Source organism: Macrotis lagotis, chromosome 1 (genome assembly GCF_037893015.1).
Source record: "Macrotis lagotis isolate mMagLag1 chromosome 1, bilby.v1.9.chrom.fasta, whole genome shotgun sequence".
Lineage (NCBI taxonomy): Eukaryota > Metazoa > Chordata > Mammalia > Peramelemorphia > Peramelidae > Macrotis > Macrotis lagotis.
In genome coordinates, this window is record NC_133658.1 from 545,374,411 (window position 1) to 545,400,991 (window position 26,581).

Genomic DNA, 26,581 nt, shown 5'->3' on the forward strand with positions numbered 1-26,581 from the left:
CCGATTCTGATGTGAGGGTTGCCCTTTTCAGGGCTTCTCATCTGCTTTAGGTGAATACCTGTCACCTGTCTCTCCCCTATGGCTCCCAAAAGCTGTAGCATGTGCAGCAACCACATCCCAGTAAAACCATCTCAGAGACTGGCTAAAACAGGTTGAGGCTAACTGGCAGACCTCAAACCTGTCCTTGAGTTAGGAGGATGTCCACCCCAAGCTTGTGAAGATCTGAACCCCCACTCCCAACCCCTGGTATAATGGGCTGATGTTCTAGCAACCATGAACATGACTGAAGGAAGCTCTTTGGAATATTTAGGTACCAATGACACCAAGGTCATTCATTGTATCCTGGGTCATCTCCATTCTTTATTTTTCTTCCTGAAATAAAACAAGCATTTCCAAAACATAGCAAAATAGAAAAAGAATGTAATTGCAAACAAAACTGTAAATCTAACTTGCTATTCTTTTCAAATATGCAATAAAGTTATGGTAACATTTAATAACTCTTTGAACATAATTCCAGATTGTTCTCCAAATGTAGCATTAATATTAATGATTATTATGAGGGTGACTTTATTTCCCTCTATGACCTAAATTAGGTAAAATTTTAAAAATGTAGGTGTATGTGTATAAAAATTAAGTTATCATGTAACTTTTCTTTTTTTCCTCCTTTTTTCTTCCCTTGTCCCTCAGTCCTAGAGATTAATGAAATTGAATTTTAAAAAACTGTTGAATTAATAAATTAAAACTAGAAGTTGGTTTTATGAAAAACCAATAAAATAAATAAACCATTACTTAATATGATTTTTTAAAAGAGAGAAGAAAACCAAATCGCTAGTATTGAAAATGAAAAGGTTGGAAGCAGCTAGGTGGTGCAGTCAGGAGGACCTGAGTTCAAATGTGACTTCAGACACTTAATAATGACCTACCTGTGTGACCTTGGGCAAGTCACTTAACCCCATTATCTTGCCAAAAGAAAAGAAAATGAGAAGCTTGAATCACTCACAGAGATGAAATCAAAGCAATTGTAAGGAGTTCTTTTGCCTAACTATCTGCTAACAAATTTAGCAGTTTAAGTGAAAAAGAATAATATTTACAAAAATATAAGCTGCCAAGATAAACAGAAGAGGAAACAGAATAACTAAATAGACTTTATTTTGGTCAAAGAAATTGAATCAACCCTAAATTATCTTCCTAAGAAAAAAAGCACCATGACCAGACAGATTTACAGGTGAATTCTATCAAATGTTTAAAGGCCAGTCATTTTGACTTTTGTCCTATCCTGGAATTCTATAACTCAGGAAGAGAGTGAGACTGATGCTTTTGTACAACTCTGACTCACTAGCATCCAATTCACACACAAGTCAAAACATCACCCGTGACATCATTGGTTCTCTTCAAAAAACGAAGGATGATCAACAACAAAGTGACTCTTGGACAAGTTAACTTCTCTAGACCTCCATTTCCTCATCAGTAAAATTGGGGGAGAGAGTGAGGATATTAAACTGAGTGATCATCCCTGAAGACAATAATTGTATTTTCTGCTTCTTGTATGGGGAAACTGAGGTACAGAGTGATTAACTGACTGCATTGACATCATGATTTCCCCTTCTGCCCTAACAACTATATTAGATGCTGCCCACACAAGTGGGTTGCCTATGCTTCCATCTGATTCTTCTCTACAGATGAGTCTGACATCTCTCCCCTGAAGGGCCACTAACCCCAAACCACAGGATGAATCTTACCAAATTGTTTGCCAGGGATGAAAATTGAGCCTCTGTGGTTTCTCATAATGGTGACTTGGGGTGGATTTCCTTCCAGGACATGAATTTAACAACAGTCATTTTTCTGCCTTTGCGTTTTTTCTCAGAATGAGGAGCAGGATTAGGGGGTGAGGAAATCTGAAGAGTGGTTGCATTTGTTTGCACCAGGCCAGAGTAGCATTTCATATCCTGAGATTAGTTGCCTGGGGAGAGGACAGCAGTGACTGTAAGAATGACCCAAAGAGGGGAGGAGGGAAAAGTCACTTTGATAAGCTCCTGCCATGTGGTCTTCACTGGAGCAAATCTCTATGGCTTTTTCAGATGTCCTGAACTTGAACTCCCTAAAGTATCTGGTTTTTGATTGGAACTGGAGAGATCAGAAGTTGAGGAGACTGATGGACATTCCCGAGGTACCATGTAACCAGCAATTGTTTTTAATCACATTTTCTTTCAATTTGAACTTGGGTTCAAACATGGTAATAAAGCTCATGACTTCGGGAGCCAGCAGATTCTGGCTCTCAAATTGGTTTCTGGCATTTGACTCTGAGGTAGCTTACTGTGGAGAAGTTAACCCTTCCAGAGACATTTGTGTTCCACTTGTTGAATATTCTTGAGCAACTATTCTGTATTATTTAGATTCTCATGCTTTAATTTTTAAAATACATAAAATCCCATAGGACTCCATGTATGGCTTATTTAATAAGCCTCCCATGCCTCAGCTGCATCCCCTTTTTGGTGGGTCCTTTTAATCCTGCCCTTTTAGAGTTATTAATTTTATTTTGAGTTTTTTCTTTTAAATTGAATTAGCAGCTTACATTGATGAATTCCTTTTCTGAGGGAGAAACATTGCATTGGCCCTAGGCAGGAGGGGCACAGTGAATAGAGTTGGAACCTGGACAATCTGAGTTCTACCCCTCCCTCAGATACATATCAGCTGTGTGACCTTGAACAAGTCACTTCACAGTCTGGTTCAGTTTAGGCAATTTCCCACCTATAACAGCACCTACTTCACAGGGTTGTGGTAAGGATCAAATCAGTTAATATGTATTAACATGCTTTGCAAAATTTAAAGAGCTCATATAAATTCTAGCCAGCATTACCAAGTGTCTTGGAGAAACAAAGTAATATAAGAAGGTAATTGGGTCTAATCTCAGTCTTACTGAATATTTTAAAAAGTTGCCCTCTGTATGAAACATTATATTTAGAAAAGTACATTATGTTCATTATTTCTTTTCATCCTCAAGAAAGTTCTTGAGATTTTCATTGTAATCATGGGAAGGCTATTTAACCTATCTCTCAGTTTCCTTTGTTGTAAAATAAGATAATGTGACTGGTATTGTTCAGTCATATCCAATTTTTCATGGCCCCTTTGGGATTTTCTTGGCAAAGATACTGGAGTGTTTTGCCATATCTTTCTCCAGCTCATTTTATGGATGAGGAAACCATGTTAAGTGACTCAGCCAGGGTCACACAGCTAGTAAATATCTGAAGTCAGATTTGAACTGAGGTCTTTCTGACTCCACTGTGCCTCCTTGCTGTCCATTGTGGCTAGTGTTAAACATTAAATGACGTCCAAATTCATATGGCCTGTAGCCAACTCTTGTGGCCTTGCCCAGACTCATGGCAGTCTTCTGGCTCAAGGCCAGTGTTTCTTCCATTACACCATATTGCCTTTCTTTACTAAATGAAGATCTTGTCCAGAGGCTCATGGCCATCATTCTGAAAATCACTGATTATAGTTCAGTACTATTAAAACAGCACACAGCAAGATGTCCAGTAATAACCAGAAATTATACAGTTAAAAATAATTCTAGAAGAATTTGCTTATTGCTTAAACAAATGTCCCTAGAATTACATAAGATAGATATAACTTGAACTATTAGTCTAAAATGATGTTTGATTGGGCAAGTTGAACCTGAGTGATTAGCTGATAAGCCCTCAATTTATTTTTGCTTATTTTTGACCAGACCTAGGATTTTATCTAGTTCACACATTCTACTCCCCTTTCAACTCCCAACACCTCCCCCCATCCCCAAATGGCAACTATCTGTACTTTATTGTCTTAGTTGTCTGAACACAGATTAAATAATCTGTTAAAAGGTATTTATCCATGGTCAAAATCAGTCTGGATTTTCAAGGTCATACCTCTAGTCACAACAGCACACTGTCACCAGTAACTTGATTAGAAATAAGATAACTATATTTTTATCTTGTGATTAGTTATTTGATGTTGTTTTGTTGTTGGTTGTTAACAATATCAGTAAAGGTAATAAAAAAATAGTCATCTTGAAATATTAATTCATTTATAACAATGAACCCAAAACTGTAATGCATCCAGAAGGCAGACCTTGTAAATCCATTGAGATGGAATGTTTTAAAACAGATACAAACAAGAGGCCATTTTATGGAACTGATGCTTTCTGCAGGACCTTCTCATTTACTTACGTAAACATTTCACCTCCAGATCAGATGTGGGTTTGGATCTGATCCTTTTCTGGCCACTTCTCTAATAACAGCTGAGTAAATAGCAAGAGTCAAGAGCATTGCATTAATTCAACAAAATGTCTCCTCTTCACATTGAGAACTTTTCCCTTTTTTCATCATTGTTGATCATTTGTTTCTCTCTTGTTCAGATAAGAAAAGAAGTTCTTGAATTGCTGGAAATGAAACTAATAAGCCTGTGTAGAGCCGAGTCTTTGAAGCTGGGACTTTTCTAACTTCCAGGTTCTAATGAAGATTCAAGTTTTGACATAAGGATAGAATTTTCATCTGTATTTAATGTGACCACACACTGCCAAATGAGTCACACAAGATGGATGTTTGCCTTTTGAGATGCTTTGGCCTGAATATTATTGCTTTTTTTTTTGCCAGCTTCCTTCTCTTTATAATAAAGTAAAACAAGTTTGTATCATTTTGACTAGATTCATGGATACCTTCACTCTGCATGTGGTCTAGAATATTATTGATCTAGAATATTATTTTTGTTATTCATGAGGAACAGTAAGTATATAAGATACTTTTCACACTCATAAAAGACAACACTATAGTCCTCATAATACAACGATATTATTATCAACCTGTAAAATACTATATTTGAATCTTAGATTAAATTTTTTTCAATCAACCTGAGCTCTGGTAAAGTAAACCTAGGTGTTACCATATAAGGTGACAGCTTGCTTATGGGTTTGCAAGTGTTAGGAGTATGTCAAAAACACAAGAAAGACGGCAATAAGATTTATGTTGTGTAAGAGAAATGAGAAACCCAAGTAATAGCTAAAAACTCATGTGCAAAATAGAATAAAAATTTATATAAGCTATTGGTTCATTGGTTCAGGGAACACTTATTTAAAGCAGAAAGAGGTCCAATGTATCTTTCCTCTCTTCACATGAGTGATGCCATCTTTGAACAAGGTTCCTTTTCAGTGTAAACTGAGCATTCAAGTCTACTTCCCTGTGTTTAGGCTTTATCCTACCCCAGTATATTGCTAGGATTTTCATTTGTGATCATCAGTGTCCTTCTCACGGTGTCAAATAGGTTTGAAGACATTGCAAACCTATGTAGGAGAACTATGTTCTCTCTCTTACATCTCTCCTTGTAAGAAGCATCATTATCCTGAATTTGGCAACAAATTGCAATGTAGCATACCTATTCGTCATATTTACATTGCTTTCCTCTATATACACTGCCTGGAAATTATTTCTAATTAGGGCTCATTTGACAGAGATTTTCCTTTGTGAACTGAACAACCTCTCCCTGCCATAACTGTGTTATCTGAGTAAAACTTTTACCTGACCTGTACCCTAAACTGAACCATGGGTCCTTTTTAACCACAATACAAGTACAGCTAAACAATTTCAGAAAGTTGAGGGGAAAACACCAATACCTGTTGGGAACAGGAAAAATGTAGCAGGTAAGTTGATGATTGGGCTACACCTTGAAGACAGTTTGGGATTCAGTGATAAAATACTCATAAAGAGAAGGATGCTGTTTGCCTACAAAGAGAGTAGAGCTTTCAGTCACCCCCACAGCTCCCAACCAAGATCTGAACATTTCAAGAAATAGTTTGTTAATGTTATTCAGTGTCTTTGACTGGCCAAGGAAAGAGCATCAGGAAATCATCAGGTAAGAAAATAGTAAAAATCCAAGACTGCCAAATATCCATGTGCAACCTGTAATATTAATGCAGCAGGGAAGAAGGTGTGGGTTTTATTGACAGACTGACTTTTCAGGCACCCATTTGCCAGGCCCAGGAAATGGGGGGGCCTGCACTCACTGCCAGATTCCCACGTAGATTCCAACAAAGTTAAAACATGACAAGGCAATGAAATGTGAGACAAGCCCTTGTATCCAGGACATCTGGTCACCCCAAAGAAGGCTCTCAGTGCAGTGGTAAGGAAGAACCAAAGGCACTTCTCTGAAATGTCCAATAGCAATTTTGTATGCCCAATGGAGACATATCACCTTGCCACAGCTGTGACAGATCATCGGGTCAAGGTTACATAGGAAAGAATGGGAGCATTCAAAAAGACTAAAACAATAGAAAGCACATTTATAAACCTGGTGCAAATCTACTTAGCAGACTGAAGAAGGTGTGAGTAGAAAATAGCTTTTCAACTGTGAGGCTGTCCTATCTCACTTTCATATATTCCTAAGACATTTTAAAGATCACAACCCCCCCCAAAAAAAAACTTTTAGGATAAATGAAATACCTGTAAACTAATTTTTAAAGAAAGCACCACATAAAATCGTTCGTATACTTTCCTATTTAATTGAATGAAAGGCAATGCATCAGATCATTGACTGGTGGGGGGGACTTAGAAATTTAAAAAGAAAGTGCCCATCATGTAGACATCCAAGAGAATGTCATAACATAGGAGCTTGAAGCAAGCTTAGCAGTCATATTGTCCCATCCAGATATGAATAGGAATCCCCTTCTCAATATTCACATTCCATATAAAGACTAGGAAATCCACTGCCTCTCAAAGCATTCTACCCCTGAACAGCTCCAGTTCTTCTGACTGACTTTCAAGGAAGGAGAACCAATGTCTAAGTTCTTCTCCTGATACATAGTACTTTATATCACCATGGACAAGTCATTTAATTTCTTAGTTGTCTCAGGCAACCATCTAGCATTGCAAGTTAAAAATAAATCATCTAGTGCTTTGGGAAAGGGAAGTTTCAGTAGAAGGTCCTGGCCCACCAAAAAAAAAAGTCAAAACAGCAAGCACTTAGGAAGCACCAACGATGTGCCAGACACTTTTTTATGGTTATATTATTTTAATGACTACCTTACAAGCCATTTTTTTTAGGTTTTTTGCAAGGCAGTGGGGTTAAGTGACTTGCCCAAGGCCACACAGCCAGGTAATTACTAAGTATCTGAGGTCAGATTTCAACTCAGGTCCTCCTAACTCCAGGACCAGTGCTCTATCCATTGCACCACCTAACTTCCCCTCCTTGCAAGCCTTTTGCTGAAGAAATCAAGCCCATCTAGTAGCTGAATTAGATCCCCCAAAATGCCCCCACTAAGGCTAAAATTTAATGTACTACCTATTTTCAGCTACTCATCAAAGCTTTTACCACCTTTCACACACAATCCCTTGACTGTATTTGCTTTAGCAAAACAAATAATGCAAGTAAATTGGTAGCATTCTTTGCCAATCTAGTGCCAACCCCCATGTATATTTTTTCCCTTCACCTCCAAGCCATTTGGTCTGCATGGCATACCTCTTTCCTGGTATGAGCCTTAGCAGCCTTATTCCATTTGCAGCAGGGGTGTTAAGTCATAGAAACAACAAGTTCCTGCCGTAAGTATTATGCCTCCATTTTTACTTCTCTTAAATGAGGTGTATGTAACTAATAACTAAAAGCAAAGTGAGTACAGTCTGGCCTTTGATGAAACCCTTAGGTCTGGGAGATGGGAGAATAATAATAAAACTGTCTAACCACCTGAAGCAAAAAAGCTCTGAGATCTACTTTCTAGCTTCCAGTTCGTAAATTCAAAGAGAAGATAAATAGTTCTACTCTAAAGGGGATTTTATGTGAATTTTTCACAAATACCCAAAACTTAACAAACAAGCCCTTCTAGTCAACTTTTTATTATTCAGGAATTGATAATTCAACATATGGACTTTCCAGACTCATCTTTTGTTCTTACTGTGTCTTGTTACCTAGTTCCTTCAGCTGAAATTGGAAGGAACAAAACATAGCGGTCCCCACCTAAATTCCTTTACTATTGACAAGGCTGAAGCTAGTCAACTTTGAGTTAGGAATTTCTGACTTGCATTTGAGTTAAAGCCAAAAGGATATCCAAACTGAGTCATGCACCAAAATGGTGAGCCCCCGGCAATAGGGGGCCACCAGGCTGCTTGAGGAAAGGGGAACCAGCTCAAGATGGAAAATGGAGCAAGTTAGAGCTTCTGCCCAGATTAGTATTGGAATCAGCCTCCAGTGGCTTCCAAACTTACATCCTGGGGGAGACAGAGACTCTACCAAAAAAAGGAAAGGAGAAGGGAGATGTAAGGTAGGGTAAGGATAATAGTAGGGACTATGATTTCACTGGGGCATCAAGTTCCAGATGAGAAATTCCATCAATCAATACTGGTCAGCACCTTCTCTGAAAATGGAATTACCTCAAACCTCTAGAAATTTGAATGAACCAGACCCTGTTGAAAGTAGGACTTCCTAACTCTGAAGCCAACTCTCTGTCTCCTAGAAAAGGAAAACAAAAAATTGAAAATCTACTTTGCCAGTTTTAAATAACCTTAATAAAAGTTGAGGAGTGGGGAAGTTTACAGTTATCTGCAGGTGTTTCTTTGACACTTTCTCCATTACTGTAGATGATGTAGGGTTGTCTAATCAATAAGTAGTTTTCCAAAATTAGTTTATAACCACACAGTCTTAGAGTTGGAGAGGAATTCAAAGGTCATCTGATTCAATACTCAAAGTTTTGGGGCAGGAGCCTTTTACATTCCTAAAAACTGAAAACCGTAAAAGACTTTTGTTGATGGGTAATATATTGATAATTATCATTTTAGAAATTAAAACATCTCAGTATTATGAAAATGGTTTTGATCTTGTGGGATCCCCAGGGGTTACCATACCATACTTAGAGACTTCTACCTATAGTGTGAATCTAAGTCTACGTATTCCTATTTCTGGTTGAATACCTCCTATAGCAGAAGACTTAATACCTCTGAGAACCACCTCTTCTGTTTTTGAATAGTACTAATTGTTAGGACACTCTTATACTGAACATCAATCTGCCTTTTTGGTGATATCCATTGGTTCCTACCCTCTGAGGGTACCTGATAGAACAAGCCTTAGGCCTTCTCCATAACTCTACAATTATAATAAGACAAAAATCTCCCCACCACACCCCTAATTTTCCATGTTTAGCTATAGTCACATTTGGGGGGAGGGGGAAATATATTGTATTCACCACCCAGATTTAAAGAAACTCTTATGGATCAATTAAGTAGTGTTTATAGGCTTTCTCCTTTCTGAAATTATTGCCCTTAAGGCAGGGTGTAAGAAATCATCCTTTCTCCAAAGCAGATGTCACTGGGAGCTGGTTGCCACCACTCCCTACCACCAGCATCACCACCAAAATAGGTCTTAGACATTCAGTCAGTACCAGACCCCAGTTAGAACTTTTGCAGTGAAGGCCAAAACTGTACCAACCCTTTTGAATCAGAATAAAGTTCATTTAACCAAAATCCAAACTGAGTGAAAATAGATGCCCTCAGGGGCAGCTAGGTGGTTCAGTGGACAGAGCACCGGTCCTGGAGTCAGGAGAACCTGACTTCAAATCCCACCTCAGATACTTAATAATTACCTAGCTCTATGACCTTGGGCAAGTCACTTAATCCCACTGCCTTACCAAAAACAAAAAAAACCAAGAAGAAGAAAAAAAGAAAATAGATGCTCTCCAACTATGAATGGTGGCTAAACTAAACTACAGATGTAATTAATGACTACTTTAAGGAGTACCAAGTTTTTATAAACACAATGCCTACTACCTGGAGCAAAAAAAAAAAGACTCTGGATTATTGAGAATTTTAAATTACTATTAGTACTTTATTAATATTTTGTATATCCAGAAAGTCCATGAACCACCAAGAGAACCAGGATGAAGATAAAAGACTACAACTCTCAGCGTCTACCATCCAGAATACCAGACAATAGTGCATTTAAACAGCAACGGTTGCCAGCCTGGAGACCTTACCTCACAGCCTGGGCAGTCCTTCCTGGCTTCTTTGCTACTGCAACATTTTTCCTTGGCATAGGCATCTTCCTTATATTATCTGCAAAGAGTGTCAAGGAAATTGAGGTTTGTACTGGATTTGTGTTTTTTTCAGACCCTGGACTGGGGTTAGGACTGGGGAAGGGGGGTCCTAGGTAGAAAAGTAGTTTTAAGGAAACCAACAAAATCTGATAGATTGGGAAATAGTCTGACCAAGACTGGTAGGTGTGGATAGTTAGATTTTAGAGTTAAGATGATCTCATCTAACCCCCTTCATTTTACAGATAAAGAAGTAGATTTGGAGAAGGGAAATAAGTGTATAGTTAGTAGACAAGGGTTCAGCATCCCAAACCCTGGGTTTATGTAGACTGAGTTCAGGAGGATCAATCAGTCAGCAAGCATTTATTTATTAATTATTTTATGACACCTTTTGGATGGAAGATACAAAAGGGTGTGTCCTCTCAAGAAGTTCACATTATATTGGAGGAGGAAAATGTGTATGGAAATAGATGTGTATCCATAGCAATAGGAACTAGACCTGTGATTTCACTACTATAAGAGCCAAAGAAAAGCCTTTCTGTCATTGCAGGCCAGAACTTTATCTGCAACTTAGTCTTAGAGAATTTCCTGGAACCCAGAGGAGTTAAATTACTTGCCCAGGGCCACACAACCAATACATGTTAGTCAGAACTTGAACCCAGGACTTCCCAGCTCCAAGGCTAGTTCTCTATTCACTGCACCAAATTGCCTCTTGGAAAGTATAAATGATTGCAAATTCAATTGGGAAGGGTATATACCAGCAACTCGGGGATCAGGAGTGCTTCTTAGAGACACTTATACTGTATTGTGAAGGAAAGCAAATAACAGAACAGTATTTGAACCCGTTCCTTCCTACTCTAAGCCTATATACATACATTTATGCAAATATACATACGTAAATACATACAGTTCTGTACATTGTAGTGTATAGTTAAATATACTTCAATGTGGGGGCTTTGGATATCCCTGGCTTTCAATAACATCATGCCCATCTGCAGGGCCAGGAACAAGGGAAAGAGTATTGTGGCAGAGAAGGAAACAACTACACATTTTTTTTTATCAGGATCCTGAAAAGTCAAAAGGGACTAAATAAGTAAAGGGGTGGTTTTGTGTATGTGTATGTGTGTGTGTGTGTGTGTGTGTGTGTGTGTGTGTGTGTGTGAACTTTCTCTGAGATCACTATTTTCATCTGAGCGTCATAGGACTCTGGTGCCTATCACCTTTTCTGCAAAACAAATTTGTTCTACTGAAAATGATAAAGGGCAAAAACTAAGAGTAGAATCATCAGACATAGGCCTATTGCCAGTGTAATTAGTAAGCTGTTTGAGAACCAAAGTAGCTCTCTTCCAAGAAGCCTGGAGTGGGAGGAGGAAACAGGGAGGGGGATGTGAGAAGAGTTAGTCCACAATTAATACCAGTTTTGTGCCCATAAAAGGCAATATGAAAGGTGTCTTTCTGAAGGGATAGATGGTCAGACCTTCATTTAGGACTTGACAGAATCTCAATGGCTATCTATTATAATTTATATCCATATGTCTGGGGCAGCTAGGTAGTACAGTGCATAGAGAACTAGCCCTGGAGTCAGGAGGACCCGGGTTCAAATTCAGACTCGGACACTTGCTAGCTGTGTGACCTTGAGCGATCCACTTAACCCTGTTTTACCTCAGTTTCCTTTTCTGTAAAATGAGCTGGAGAAAGAAATAGCAAATTTCTTCAATATGTTTGCCAAGAAAACCCCAAATAGGGTCACAAAGAGTTGGACATGACTGAAAAATAACAAGAAATTTTTCTTTAGCCTCTTTAAAACGTCCATCCATCAAAGAAGAAATGTACATATATACATATAGATACACACCATACCAATTAGGTGGTACAATTGAAATATCCCTGGCTGCAGCTAGGTGGCAGTGCAGTGGGATAGAACACAGGCCCTGGAGTCAGGAGGACCTGAGTTCAAATTCGACCTCAGACATTTAATGATTGCCAGCTGTGTGGCCTTGGGCAAGCCACTTAACCCCATTGCCTTGCAAAAACTAAAAAAAAAAATTTTTTTTTAAAAAGTGGAAATATCCCTGGACCTGGAGTCAGGAAGACCTGAATTTAAATCTTCCCCTGCTCTATGACCCCAGACAAGTCACTTATCTTCTACTTGCCTCAGTTACCTGGATAATAATAGCACCTACCTCACGGGGTTGTTATAAAAGTCAAATAGGATAATATATATGAAACATTTTGTAGACCTTAAAATGTTCTTTCTATATATGTACGCTAGTTATTATCTTTATTATTATTAATTCTGTGTTTCAAGCACAAGTCTGCCAGAAACTATTTTATTTCTTTGAATAATCCAGACCTTTTCTGGCTTAGACACATTCAAATTGGCAAAGTTCCCCCATGCTCTCTGGCAGGTCTCTTTCTCTTCCTAAGACAATTCAAGTTAATATTTATAGAAATCTTGGATAATAATATGCTAAAATAAAGTTTAGTTGTTAAGAGTCCAAAACAATAGTCACTACTCAGTTCCTCCATGGACCACTCCCCTCAAGGATTGAAAAGAATCTCCTCTCTGAAAAATTCTTCATGCTTGAAGAAGTCTGGGCACCATCTCTTCAGGAGATGGTGAAGGGGAGATGGCCTTTAGATGAGTCACAATCATGGCAGGGGTGGCAGGGAAGGGAAAGAGACTCTTTTGTTTTAATATTTGTTTACCACCCAATCCATTTCCCTAGGAAAGACCTTTAATCCTTAATCTAACTCACCCTCAAATAAAGAAATATTATTTCTGAATATTTTCAATTTTCCTAAAAAAGGAACTTTTAAATATGCTTCCTACACTCATCATTTCTAGCTCTGCCCTCCAAGATCAAGCCAAATAAATTAATTCCTCTTCCTACTGGCAGTGCTTCAAATACTTGAAGACAACTCTCAGATTCTCCTCAAATCTTTTATCCAGGTTAGATATCCACAATTCCAAAATTTTACAACTAAAGGAAAATGTAGATCTGAAGGATTTTCAGACATTTTTCAGGATGCCAAAACATTCCCTGGCAAAGCTTCTCAGTAGACATGGTTTGTCAACGTTCCTGGTTTAGTGGGCCCATGTGCCATATAAGATTAAAACTAGAAAGAAACAAATATTTTTTTTATTATTTATGATAATAATTACCAGCATATATGTAATGCTCTAAGTACTTTTACAAAGTACTTTTTATATTCACAGGATACCTTGAATGTTTCACTGCAGTACTTTTAGATTTTTTTTGGTTTGTTTTTTTTTTTTTTTTTTTTTTTAGGTTTTTGCAAGGCAAATGGGGTTAAGTGGCTTGCCCAAGGCCACACAGCTAGGTAATTATTAAGCGTCTGAAACCAGATTAAGTGTCTGAGACCAGAGCTTTTAGACTTTAATGGCTTAATTATACTAAGACTTTTTGTATACAAAGTATTTATCTGAGTTTAACTCTTTCTACAATTAAGGAAATAGACTCAGAAAGATTAATAATCAGAGGATCTCAGAACTTGAAGGATATAACTAGCTCTCATGTAGTCAAACCCACTTGTTTACAGATAAGGAAACTGAGACACAATGAAGTTCAGTCTTTTATCCATTCCCACACAGGATAATTAATGGAGCTGGCATTTAAATACTGCTCCTTATACTAGGAATAATAAAAATAACTAACATTTATATAGGTACAGTTAGGTGATATAGTGGATAAAACACCTGGCCTGGAGTCAGGAAGACTCACCTTTGTGAATTCAAATACAGCATCCTCAGATACTCACTAGCTGTGAGTCACTTAACCTCAGTTTCCTCATCTGTAAAAAGAGCTGAAGAAGGAAATGTCAAACCACTTATGTATCTTTGCCAAGAAAAACCCCAAATGGGATCACAAGAGGTCAAACATTACCAAAATGATTGAACAATTTAAAATTGCATAATATTTTTAATTTATGATTTGTAATTATTTATAATGATAGCCTAAAACTACACTAAGATTTGGGGGACATTTATAAGTCACTTTACATCTCCCTTTAGTATACTTTAAAGGTTTGCAATGTAGCTACATTCAAGTACAAATAATGTATCATGTGAAGTAGTCACTTGTTTCACTATTTTAAGTTATAAAGTATCATTTAAAATATAATAATTGGTTCCAAACAGTAGAAGTATGCCATGCACATTTGAATAATACGATCTCCTTGCACGGCAGTGGGGTTAAGTGACTTGCCCAAGGCCACACAGCTGGGTAATTATTAAGTGTCTGAGGCTGGATTTGAACTCAGGTACTCCTGACTCCAGGGCCTGTGCTCTATCCACTGAGCCACCTGGTCGCCCCTACAAGAATTTTTTTGTACTAATTGGTACCTGACTACTATGTAATTTTGTTATCCCACTTTGATCCTCACAAGAACCCTGAGAGGTATGTATGTATGTATGTATGTATGTATTATTATTATTATCCCAATCCCAGATGAGGGAACTGAGGTTGAGAAAAGTTAAGTGACTTGCCAAGAGTCACACAACTAATAAGTGTCTTTGAATTAGGATTTGAACTTCAATCTTTCTGACTCAAAGCTATTCCACTAATTTGTCACACAGCTAGTTATTAAATCATTTTATAGACATATATATAAAACATAGGTATATATATATATATATATAAAACATAGGTCTCTCTATATATACATATATATAAAACATAGGTCTATATATATAGACCTATGTTTTAGACACACTATCTCATTTGACCTTCACATCAGCCCTTTGACTCTAGGTTGTCTAACTGTTCTCCCTATTTTACATAGGAGAAAAGTAATTTGCCCAGGTTCCTTAACCAACTAATTAAGGGGTTTAAATAAGACTAAGACTGATCTTCAATTCAACAAACCTTTTTTTAAAGGCTCAGTATGTACAGAACACTGTCTTGTCTTTGAATTCTGAACCCAAACTCTATCCTCAGAAGATACAATGCTAGCAGGGATTGGGATGAGGAGCTTCAAATGAAGGCTTTGCTGAACCAGTATGGAAGAACTCATAGCCTTAAGAATTGGGTTGGGGGTCCCTTGAGCCCTTCTAGGTAATCATTTAAAATGGTGAGATATTCTCTTGATCCAGAGAACCCCACAAAATCATGCAAGTCAAGGGGTTCAAATCTCCGGGTCCACTTCAAGAACACCCATGAAACAACTCAAGCTATCAAGGGCATGCACATCTGAAAAGCTACCAAATATTTGAAAGATGTCACATTGAAGAAACAATGTGTTCCATTCCGTCGATATAATGGTAGTGTTGGCAGGTGTGCCCAGGCTAAGCAGTGGGGTTGGACACAGGGTCGTTGGCCAAAAAAGAGTGCTGAGTTCTTGCTGTATATGCTTAAAAATGCAGAGAGCAACGCTGAATTAAAGGGTTTGGATGTGGATTCTCTTGTCATTGAGCATATCCAGGTTAACAAGGCTCCCAAAATGAGACAGCGTACTTACAGGGCTCATGGCCGAATCAACCCATACATGAGTTCTCCTTGCCATATTGAGATGATACTTACTGAAAAGGAATAAATTGTTCCTAAACCAGAAGAGGAAGTTGCTCAAAAGAAAAAAAAATATCCCAGAAGAAACTGAAGAAACAAAAGCTTATGGCACGAGAGTAAATATGACATTAGAGTGCAAATAAAAGTGAAATGAAAAAAAAAAGAATTGGGTTGGGGATATTTAGATGTTAAGTCATACAGTCAATACTTGCAAGAGGTGACAAAGCTCTTTCTGACTCCACAACCACTAAAATCAGAAATTGGAATAATTTAAGGAAAGAAACTTAGGGTGATATTTTCAATGCCCTCAAAGAGAGAGATGAAATAATTTTTCTCATAAATGAGAGAAGAGGGGAATGTGACCCATTACTAATCCCCTAGACCCACTAAGAGAAACCCGGTGAAGCAAATATGAATGAGAGAGAGAGGGAGAGAGAGAGAGATCACATATGGTAACAATTAAAATATTTTTTAAAATATATGTGCTAAGCAGTAGGGATACAAAAAGAGGTAAAAGACAGTCTCTGCCCACAAGGAGTTTACAGTCACTTTTGGCAAAGAAAAACTGCATGTGTGGCTAACACTGAGGCTTTCTAGCTTCAAACTAGACCTTGCAAGTGGGACTCTATTCTTAAAAGATCTAGGACATCTTTTTTTTACACTAGCACCCTTTTTATGAGTATGAGCATCTTACCAGTGGGATCCCATCCTCTTTAAATAACTTTTCTTACAAATGGGAGCTCCTTCCTCCTGTATAGGAGTTCAACATTATTCATGTTTCATTTCTGTGTGGAGAGCATTGTTGTGGATTTCAATGGAGAAGTTATAGAGCAGTCCTGTGCTCAGTGTCATTGATACTACTCCATGTCAGATAGACGCATCTGGAGATATATCTCAAGAAGGGCTTCATGCAGGGCATCTTCCATGAATGATGGAAGAAAGGAAGGAAGGAAGGAAGGAAGGAAGAAGGGAGAGAGTAAAGAAGTCACTATCTGTGACTCCAATTGGTTTTCTTGATAGAGAGTAAACTGAGGCAAACAGGGTTAAGTGACATCCAGGGTCACATAGCTAAGAAGTGTCTGCAGCTATATTTCAACTCAGGAAGATGAGTCTTTCTGGTTCCAAGTCTAGCTCACTATTCACTTGTACCACCTGGGTAGATGACATATGATGTTACCTCTCCAATCATACTACTAGTGAGTGACTGACCCTGCCAACAATCTAATGGGACTATGACAATATTTGACCATAAGAACTATACTTATCACTATCATCTATTTTGAAAATAGACTGTTTCCCAAAAAAAGCTGAAATTGACAAAATTGAAAAATAGCAAATACTATGTCAACCTCTGCCTTTGGAAGGCTATAGAGTGTGTTGTACGGTGATGGTTAGGGCTTTAAAGAGGTTGCAATCTGACTAATAATACAGTATTATCAAACCAAAAATTAGTTCTAGGTATCTAGATCTAATGAGAAAATTGATGAGATTCCATTAGATGGAAGAGAGAAAGAGAGAGAGAGAGAGAGAGAGAGAGAGAGATGGAGGGAGAGACAATTTGGAACTCAAAACAGTAAACAAGTGTTAAAAATATTTTTACATGTAATTGGAAAAATAAAATATTTCATTGAGGCAAAAAATGTGTACATACATACACACACATATATAACACACACACACACACACACACATATATATGTACACACACATCCTAGTTGATAATGAGAGGAAGAAATTACCAGTCAAAATTATACTTCAAACATTTATCACTGCATGACCCTGAAACAAGTCACTTATCCTCTCTCTTCTTCAGTTTCCTTATCTGTAAAATGAGGAAATTCCATTATCAGACAGGTGTGCAGATCAAAGGAGTAATGTGTATAAAGTGTTTTATAGAATTATAGAAATAATATATGGTATATAATATTTATAGATAATGTATTACAGATAATATAGTATATTATATATTATGTATAATATTGCTAATATTATGTTATGTAATATAATTATGTTGTGATATGATATAATCTGTTACATGATGTCAGGTGTACTATATAACATGACATCTTATTTTGGTGATTAAGATTGATGAAAAAAGTGGGGCACAGGGGGCGCAGTGGATAGAGCACTGGCCCTGGAGTCAGAAGTACCTAAGTTCAAATTTGGCCTCAGACACTTATTACCTAGCTGTTTGGCCTTGGGCAAGCCACTTAACCCCATTGCCTTGCAAAAACAAAAACAAAAACAAAAAAAAAAAAGATTGATGAAAAAGGTTTAAAACATGCAACTGAGACTATTCAGTCTGAAAGGGTCACTAAAGAGGTGATTTAATGAAATCTGATACAAACAGAATAAGAGAAAATTTCAGCCCCAGGGACTTAAAGTACAAGGAAGTTTCTGATAATTATCAGTTAATGGGCTAGGACAGGTTGTTGACGAAGGTTTTCAGAGTAGAAAGGCCTCTTATTTTAACCATAATGGTTTACAGTTAAATCAAATAAAATGGCAGCCTTGCTTAACAAAGGAAAAGAATTGATTGAATAAATTCCTCAAACAGATTCAATATCTAAAACTTGGCTCTGCCACCTACTGGTAATGAAACCTTGGACAAGTCATTTCTCTTCTTCAGATTTTGTGTTCCAAATATGTAAAAGGAGAGAATTGAAGGAGATAAGTTTCAAGTCCCTTCTAATGCAAAGAGACAATAACTTCAGGGGATGGAGACTGGGAATGAGGTAAATTGTCAGGGAACTTCAGGACATAAAGCCACATCACTTTCTAATGGACTGCTGTATATATATATATATATATATATATATATATATATATATATATATATCACCTTTTTTGTTTGATTATTTGGTTTAAAGATCACATATACAGACATATGCTCAGATTGTTCGAAACTGAGAGAAAATGCCTCTAATTTCTACAAAGAGTGTACCTGCTCAATTCCTTTCTTCATTCCAGAGAAAATGCCAGTAAGTAGAATCAAAAAAAAAAAATTCTTCTCTTGCTTATTCACTGTCAATAATTTAAGAATTACATCCATTATTTTTTTATATTTAATATTTATTTATTCTCATTTTGTACAAATAATGATTTTAAACATTAATAAAATGTTTTTGTTTAAGAGTAAACAAAATACCCCCTCCCCCCCAAAAATATAGACTCACTTGAGTGATAAAGTAAAGGGGGAGAGAGAAAAAATTAAAATAAAAAAATAATAGTAATAATTGTAGGTCTGGCCAGGTTGCACAATGGAAGGAGCACCAGCCATAAGCACTCGAGCCCATATCCAGCCCGTACACCTAACAATCACCCAGCTGTGTGACATGCAAGCCACCCCAACCCCACTGCCCTGCAAAAAACAAAAAAAAGAAAAAAAAGACTCAAAATAAAATAAAACAGTAATAATAGTAGGGGTGGCTGGGTGGTGGGCAGAACATTGACACTTGAGCCAGGAACACCCGGGTCCAAAGCCGGCCTCAGACACCCAACAATATGTGGCCCCAGGCAGGCCGCCCAGCCTCATTTGCCCTGCACCCCCCAAAATAATAATAATGAAAAATGTGCTTCAGTCTTTGTTCCAACAACAACAACTCTGTCACAGGTGGATCACATTCTATATGATAAATCCATTGCAAAAGTTACTTCCGTATTTTTCCACCCTTGCCGTTGCTGATCGCAACTCCCTCCTTTAGTATTTCTCCACTACTGTGTACTATATTTTCTCTCTCCTTTCACTGACTCTGCTGTAGGGTAGCTGAGTGGCATAGCAGACAGATCCCTGGTCCTGGGGCCAAGAGGCCCTGAGCCCCCATACCACCAGAATCCACCTGGCCCTATGGTCCTGGACAGGCCTTCCAATCCCAGCCCCTTGCAAGAAGTAAAAAAGAAAATGTGTTATATCTGACCACTCTCCCCACCATGGTCCATCCTCTCCTCCATCACTCACATCCCCCCCTTTCCCCCTGTCCCCCCTCCCTCTTACTCCAGATGCCTATACCCCATTGAGTATATATGCTGTTTCCTCTCCTAGCCACCTCTGATGAGAGTGAAGATTCCCTCATTCCCCTTTGCCTTCCCCCCCTTCCATATCATTGCAATATCTCATTGTAATAAAGAAAAATCTTATTATATGAAATATCTTGGCCTATTCCCCCTCTCCTTTTTCTTTCTCCCATTTCATTGCCCTTTTTTTCTATTGACTCCATTTTTATACCATATTTTATCTTCAAATTCAGCTTTCTCCTGTGCTTCAACTATAAAAGCTCCTTCTACCTGCTCCATTAACTGAGAAGGTTCATATGAGTATTATCAGTGTCATTTTTCTATGCAGGAATACATGCAGTTCATCTTCATTAAGTCCCTCATATTTTCCCCTTCTCTTCCAATCTCTATGCTTCTGTTCAGCTCTGGCCATTCCAACAGGAACATTTGAAATTCCCCTGGTTCATTGAAAGTCCATCTTTTTCCCTGGAAAAGGACATTCAGCCTTGCTGGGTAGTTGATTCTCGGCTGCATTCTAAGCTCTCTTGCCTTCCGGTATATTGTATTCCAAGCCCTACGAGCTTCCAATGTAGCTGCTGCTAAGTCCTGCGTGATCCTGACTGCAGCTCCACGATATTTGAATTGTGTCCTTCTGGCTACTTGTAATATTTTCTCTTTGACTTGGGAGTTCTGGAACTTGGCTATAATATTCCTAGGGGTTGGGTTTTTGGGATCTCTTTCTCGGGGGCATCGGTGGATTCTCTCCATTTCTATTTTGCCCTCTGCTTCTAGGATATCAGGGCAATTTTCCTGTAGTAATTCTTTGAAAATGATGTCAAGGCTCTTTTCCTGATCGTGACTTTCAGCTATTCCAATGATTTTTAAATTATCTTTCCTAAATCTGTTTTCCATATCAGTTGTTTTTTCAATGAGATGTTTCACATTTTCTTCTAATTTTTCATTTTTTTGGTTTTGAAGTATTGAGTTCTGATTTCTCGTAAATTCATCAATCTCCCTGAGTTCTATTCTTTGTCTGAAGGATTTGTTTTCCTCAGAGAGTTTTCTTATCTCTTTTTCCATCTGGCCAATTTTTCTTTTTAAAGCGTTCTTCTCCTCAATAACTTTTTGAACTGTTTTATCCATTTGACCTAAGCTGGTTTTTAGCATGCTATTTTCTTCAGCATTTTTTTGGATTTTCTTAACTAAGCTGCTGACTTCATTTTCATGTTTTTCCTGCATCTCTCTCATTTCTTTTCCCAGTTTTTCTTCTAACTCCCCTCATTTGATTTTCAAAGTCTTTTTTGAGCTCTGTCATAGCCTGAGCCCAATTTCTGTTTTTTCTTGGAGTCTTTAGATGCAGGAGCTTGTGCTTCTTCATCTTCAGAGTGAGTGTTTTGATCCTTCTTAGGCTCATATGCAAAATATTTCTCAATGGTGTTCCTCTTTTCTCTCTGCTTGCTCATTTTCCCAGCCTAAGCCTGGTTGGGGGGTGCTTCCTGAGCTTTTGGGACACTCCCACAAGGATCTCAGTGTGTGAGGCTCTATCCTCCCTCCTGATCTGTGAATGACCATAAGCGCCCCCCTCTGCCATGGGGCTGATGTGGGGGGGGCCCTGCTGTTCTATGGGGGGGGCCTAGACTGCGATCAGTATCTGAATGTGGTCAGAACCCCAGAGTCCTGTTCCAGGGACAGAGCTCTGCAGTCTCTCTCTCTTCACTCCCCTCCCTAGGTTCAATGGGCTCATGCCCTGGGGGGCTCCTGCTTACCAGCTCCGCCTGCTTCTGTTTTTCTGGATCTGGGCTACATGTGTTCCCTGAGGGCTGGGCTTCATGTGCTCACTCTGGCAGAGGTCTCCCACTGTTCCCCCAATTTGTGCCCGGTGCTTTTCAGGGTGAAAATCAGGAAACTTCCCCCTGCTGTGAGTCCTGGCTCCCAGCGCCCTGGAGCTGCCTCCTGGAGGCTGAAGTTCTTTTGCTCTCCTGGGCCGCCCCTCCAGCCCTGGGGAGCAGAGCCTTTCTGCTCTTTTCTAGGTTACCTTGAGTAGGAGAACTGCCTCACTGGGTCCCTCTGGGTTCTGTCTCTCAAAAATTTAATTAGAGTCCTTAGTTTCGAAGATTTATGAGAGAGCGCCTAAGACACAATCCTTTCTTGTCGATATCTTGGCTCCACCCCCCCATCTATTAATTCTTAAAAAATAAACTCAAACTCTGGGAACCCGTTTGGATGGGAAGGCAGGGTAGAAAGGGGTAGGAGGAGAAAAGGATTCTGACCCAAGAAACAACATTCACATAAAATGCAGTTCCATTCAAATGTTTTGGTCTTCCTCTTTTGCCTCCTGTTGACCCAAGTTTATAGATTCCTTACTTCAGCAGTCTGTATCCAAAAGCAATGTGCAGTCCAATAGTATAGAAAGATAGAATCTCACCTGCTCAGGGCAAGGATGGGGTGGGTAAGGACTAAGTACCCTTTTGCTGCTGAGAGTAAATCCAACAAACATTTATTAAACTTCTATTATACCTGAGATTCCAAGAATAGGATTAGGGACTAAACATGTTGATTTCATCTTCACCCCAAATTAAAAAAATTGCTTCTACAGATTCATCTTATATCTCTGGGGTTTATAATACATATATAGCTGATTAGAGGACAGCCAAGTGGCATCATAGTACATAGAGCACTGCACTTGCAACCAGAAACATTCTTCCTGAGTTCAAATCTGGTTTCAGACTAACTAGCTGAACTAGTTGTGTGACCTTGGCCAAGTCACTTAACCCTGTTTGCCTCAGTTTCTTCATCTATAAAATGAGCAGGAGAAGGAAATGACAAACCAATCCAATTTCTTTACTAAGGAGACCCCAAATGAGGTCACAAAGAGTCATATACAACTGAATAAAGAGCCCTTCAAAGTTAAGTGACTTGTCTAGAGTCAAAAAGCTAGAATATGTGAGTGGTTGGACTTGAATTAATCCAAAATGAGCTTAATCCTCTCTACCACACTGCTCCTAGGCCCTGTATATGGCAGACAAATTCAAAAGTATCATCCCTTGCCCTCCCAGAGATCCACAGAACTTATTTGTTGTTTCTGCTTTCTCCACCCAGATTCTGAACTACATATTTCTGATCCCAGTTGTTATTACAGAAAGAAAACCAGGGCAGTTTAGCTTTAGCAAGGGAAGGAGGGTACTGGTAAATGTTTAACATAGTTGGTTAATATAGAGGGTTAGTACCCTCTAAGGGGGAAAAAATTCACATCTTACACTTTTAAGTTTAAGTTGCATTATTATCATTTTCTCCATCATTTTTTTAAGACTAAATCAAGCCCTAATTCATAGTACTTTCACAATTTAAATTGAAAATTTAACAATTAGCTCCTTAGGGACTGTATTAGCCAGTTTGAGTATACTACTAGCTATAATCCTTAGGTTGTCTCTACATGTCCTATCTTTGAGACAATGTTTTGCTTATATAGAGATTGTTCTCTTGTCTAAATTATTGTCCTTTGCTTTTTTCCTCTAGATTGTTTTCATCTATTGTATTTTCATTGCAAATCAATTGTTTTCTTGTTTCTCTGGTGAAGTTTGCAACCATTGATGCAAGTGTTTTATTCTGTTGATTATTTCTACTGTGCAGATCATAAATTCTGGTTTCACATTTGAGTTTTCTCTTTGGGAATATTCTGCTAAAATTCCATGATCTCATGGGAATTCACAGAGTCTTCATCCTCAGGTGTTGATTCATTTTCTTTTGCCTTACAATGTTGATTTGTGTGTGTGTGTGTGTATATATATATATATATATATATATATATATATATATATATATACTTATGTATATGATCTGGAGGTCTTATTCCCTTCATTTGTTACTGTCTTTCTTGTTGGTTTACATGTGCAAAGTCTTTTGTATGCTTTATTCTGAATTTATTTCTTCTGAGATCTTTGGTAATATTTTTAGGTTCCCCCCTTACATTCTTCTATTGCTCACTTTCTGACTCCTTCCCTTTTAATGGCAGTCATATTAGAGGAGGATCTCAAAACTATCTCAACCTTCTCCTAACTAGGGAATCAGTCTGTATCTCAAATGACTTCTGCCCTAAGCTGGTTGCTGGGCTCTTTCCCTCAAGCTTAGTGGAAGACTGTACACAAAACTGACATTCTGTCCCAGTTCCATTTGTTCTTTAGTTCTCTAGCTGATCTTTGTTGAAACACAAAATTCTAACATACTGCAACCTTCTATTTTTTTCTGGGACATAGGCAGAAGACAAATTCTGCTGCAAGTCCCTGGGTTGACTTGGGTAGCTCTGTCAGAATATGGCAGCTAGTGTTGAAGCAGGTTTTGAGTGAGTACATTCAACATTAGGGATTAAACTTCTTTGCTGTTATTTCATTAGATTATTATCTCATGAGAGTTCTTGGTGTCTTAGACCATGGAGTCAGATGAAATTACTTTATCTTTTGTGCATAATTCCTATTTCAGAGAGATTTAAGAGACTGCCACCTAGGAAGCTAGGTGCCACAGTAAATAGAACCCTGAACCTAAAATCAGGAAGACCAGAGTTCAAATTTGACTTCAGATATTTACTAGCAATGCGACCCTGGGCAGTTAACTTCTGCATGCCTCAGTTTCCTCAATTATAAAATGGGGAAGAATAACAGCATCTATCTCACAGGAATTTTGTAAGGATCAAATGAGATAAGATTTCTAAAGCACTTCTTATAATACCTGGCAAATACTAGGTCCTTTATAAATGCTTATTTCCTTTCATTCACTTATAAGGATTAGAGATCTCATTTGAAACTTACAATCCTGAGGAGGTTAGTACTACAATTATCATCATCCTCTCTCTAGAACTTTGGAAACTTGGGTTTTAAGAAGTGCCTGACCCCCTCATTATAAAACTAGAAGTATCAAAGGGAGTCAAACCCAAAGTTTTCCTAACACAAGCTTAGCAGTCTTTTATTATCTATCATTTCTCATGGATCAGACTCCAGTGAGATTGTCATAGAACCAACTCTTAAAAGTTGTCTGACTGTCTCACTGCCTGCTTAAAACCAGTTCAACTGTTGCTGAATCCTATCACTTTGAGTCATAATCTTGGGGGATTAGAGTTATTCAGATAGAGACATTCTTACCTAAACATGCCTGAAATCACCTTATGTCCCTGTCCTAAGGTTCTTCAGAACATTAAGGAATTTTTCTGGATACCTTCCCTTTCCCTCCATTGCAAACCTACTAAGATGCCATCTTCATCTTTGGCAGTCAGGTTCAAATTCCTAGCCCTGTTTCCTAATGGCCAATCAATTAAAGGACTTTAAAGGTCTGATCTCTCTATTAGGACAAGTCTCCTAGAACCTCTACACTCTCCCAAACTACTTGACTCTGCAGATACTACATACTAGATTATAACTTTAGAGCTGGAAAGACCTTTGAGGTCAATCCAACCTGCTCGTTTTACAGTTGAAGTAAATCCCAAAGAATAAATTGGTGAGCTTACCAAGGTCCCATAGAGAAACAGCAGAGGTGGAGTGGAAACCCAGGTCATCTGCCATCCACACCCAGGATGCCTGTTCTTGACTTTAACACCTAGTTTTATTGTTGTTCAGTAATTTCAGTTGGGTCCAACAACTTGTGACTTGACTTGGGGTTTTCTTGGCATAGATACAGGAATAGTTTGCCTTTTCCTTCTCCAGCTCATTTTACAGATGAGGAAACTGAGGTTTACAGAGTTAAGTGACTTGTCCAGGGTCACACAGCTAAGAAGTATCTGAGGCCAGATTTGAACTCAGGAAGATGAGTTTTCCTGACTCCAGTGCACCATAATCTTTGCTCATTCCTGGTCATAGAAATGAAGAAGAGCATCCCACAGATGATTTGTTACTTGTAGCCCATATTTCAGTCAAGGGAGACAGTCTTTGGAAATTAGAAAGTCTAGAAAGATGAATATTAGGTATGAAGAACAGTAGGTAGGTCAATTCCTATGGGGGTGGCAAGAGGAAGGGAGTAAGGGGAAGTATAATTAGCCTAGAAAAATAGGCTTAAGTTAAAATGTAAAGAGTTTCAAAATATGAACATGTAATTTGTAGTATATACTAAAGGTAATGAGAAACCAAGTAAACTTCTTGACCAGAAGAGTGATGTGGTCAGATCTATGTTTAGGAATATAAATTTGATCACTACATAGAAGGTGAATTAGAGAAGTGAAAGACAAGGGAAGTAATGAAACTAATTAGGAACCTGTCTTAGTAGTTTACATGAGAGATGATGAGAGTCTGTCCTAAGGTGGATGTAAAATGAGCAGAAAAGTGGGGATTCAAAAGAGGTTAAGAGACTGAGATTGACATTCAGATATTTGGGAGTGGCGGGGGGAGGGAGGGACTGAGGGAGGACAGATCAAAGGATGACCTGAGGAACTGCAAGTAGGATAATGTCAAGCTAACTTTTCAAAACCTTAGTTTTCTCATCTGCTCAATCAGGACAATGATGATACCTAAGGTCCTTTCCTCACAGGGTTGTTATGACCAGTGAGATAATTTATGTAAAAGCACTTTAAAAATATTAAAGCATTGGAGGCAGCTAGATAAAAAGATAGAAAGATAGATTGCACTGACTCTGGAGCCAGGAGGACCTGAGTTCAAATGTGACCTCAGAAACATAATACTTACCTAGCTGTGTGACCTTAGGCAAGGCATTTAATCCCATTGCCTTGCAAAAAAAAATTAAAGCATTACAGAAATATTATTATTATTATTATCATCACTAATTGCCCCTCTGAAACCAAAACTGTAACCTTTCATTAAGCAATTAATATGTGCTATGTTACTCCTTTTAGGAAAAAAAAGTCTGATAATATGTATTGAGGAAGCACAGTGGGTGTTTCTTTGGAGGTATTGTTTATATTTCTTAAAAAATCTTCTGCAAGTGAATCAAGGTAGATAAACTGTAAATTCAAAGACTAGAAGAAATAATTCAATAATTTATTGTTTCCTCTATCAAGCTCACACATTATAGTCTTCCTTTCCAT

General features: G+C 38.1%; 2 protein-coding genes across 2 annotated transcripts in view; both read left to right on the top strand.

Moving 5' to 3' along the window:
- The window catches only part of CMSS1 (cms1 ribosomal small subunit homolog), a 431,391-nt gene extending 426,411 nt beyond the window's left edge, over window positions 1-4,980 (top strand). The window contains exons 9-10 of the mRNA XM_074214320.1: window positions 2,079-2,167; window positions 4,391-4,980. Coding sequence (XP_074070421.1) covers window positions 2,079-2,167; window positions 4,391-4,474 — 173 coding nt within the window. The 3' untranslated portion in view covers window positions 4,475-4,980. The remainder of the gene's footprint in view (window positions 1-2,078; window positions 2,168-4,390) is intronic.
- Window positions 4,981-9,863: 4,883 nt separating this feature from the next.
- LOC141521192 (cell cycle control protein 50C-like) overlaps window positions 9,864-26,581 on the top strand; it is a 37,387-nt gene continuing 20,669 nt past the window's right edge. Inside the window, exons 1-2 of the mRNA XM_074233475.1 lie at window positions 9,864-10,087; window positions 18,438-18,548. Of these exons, the coding sequence (XP_074089576.1) occupies window positions 9,887-10,087; window positions 18,438-18,548 (312 nt within the window). The 5' untranslated portion in view covers window positions 9,864-9,886. The remainder of the gene's footprint in view (window positions 10,088-18,437; window positions 18,549-26,581) is intronic.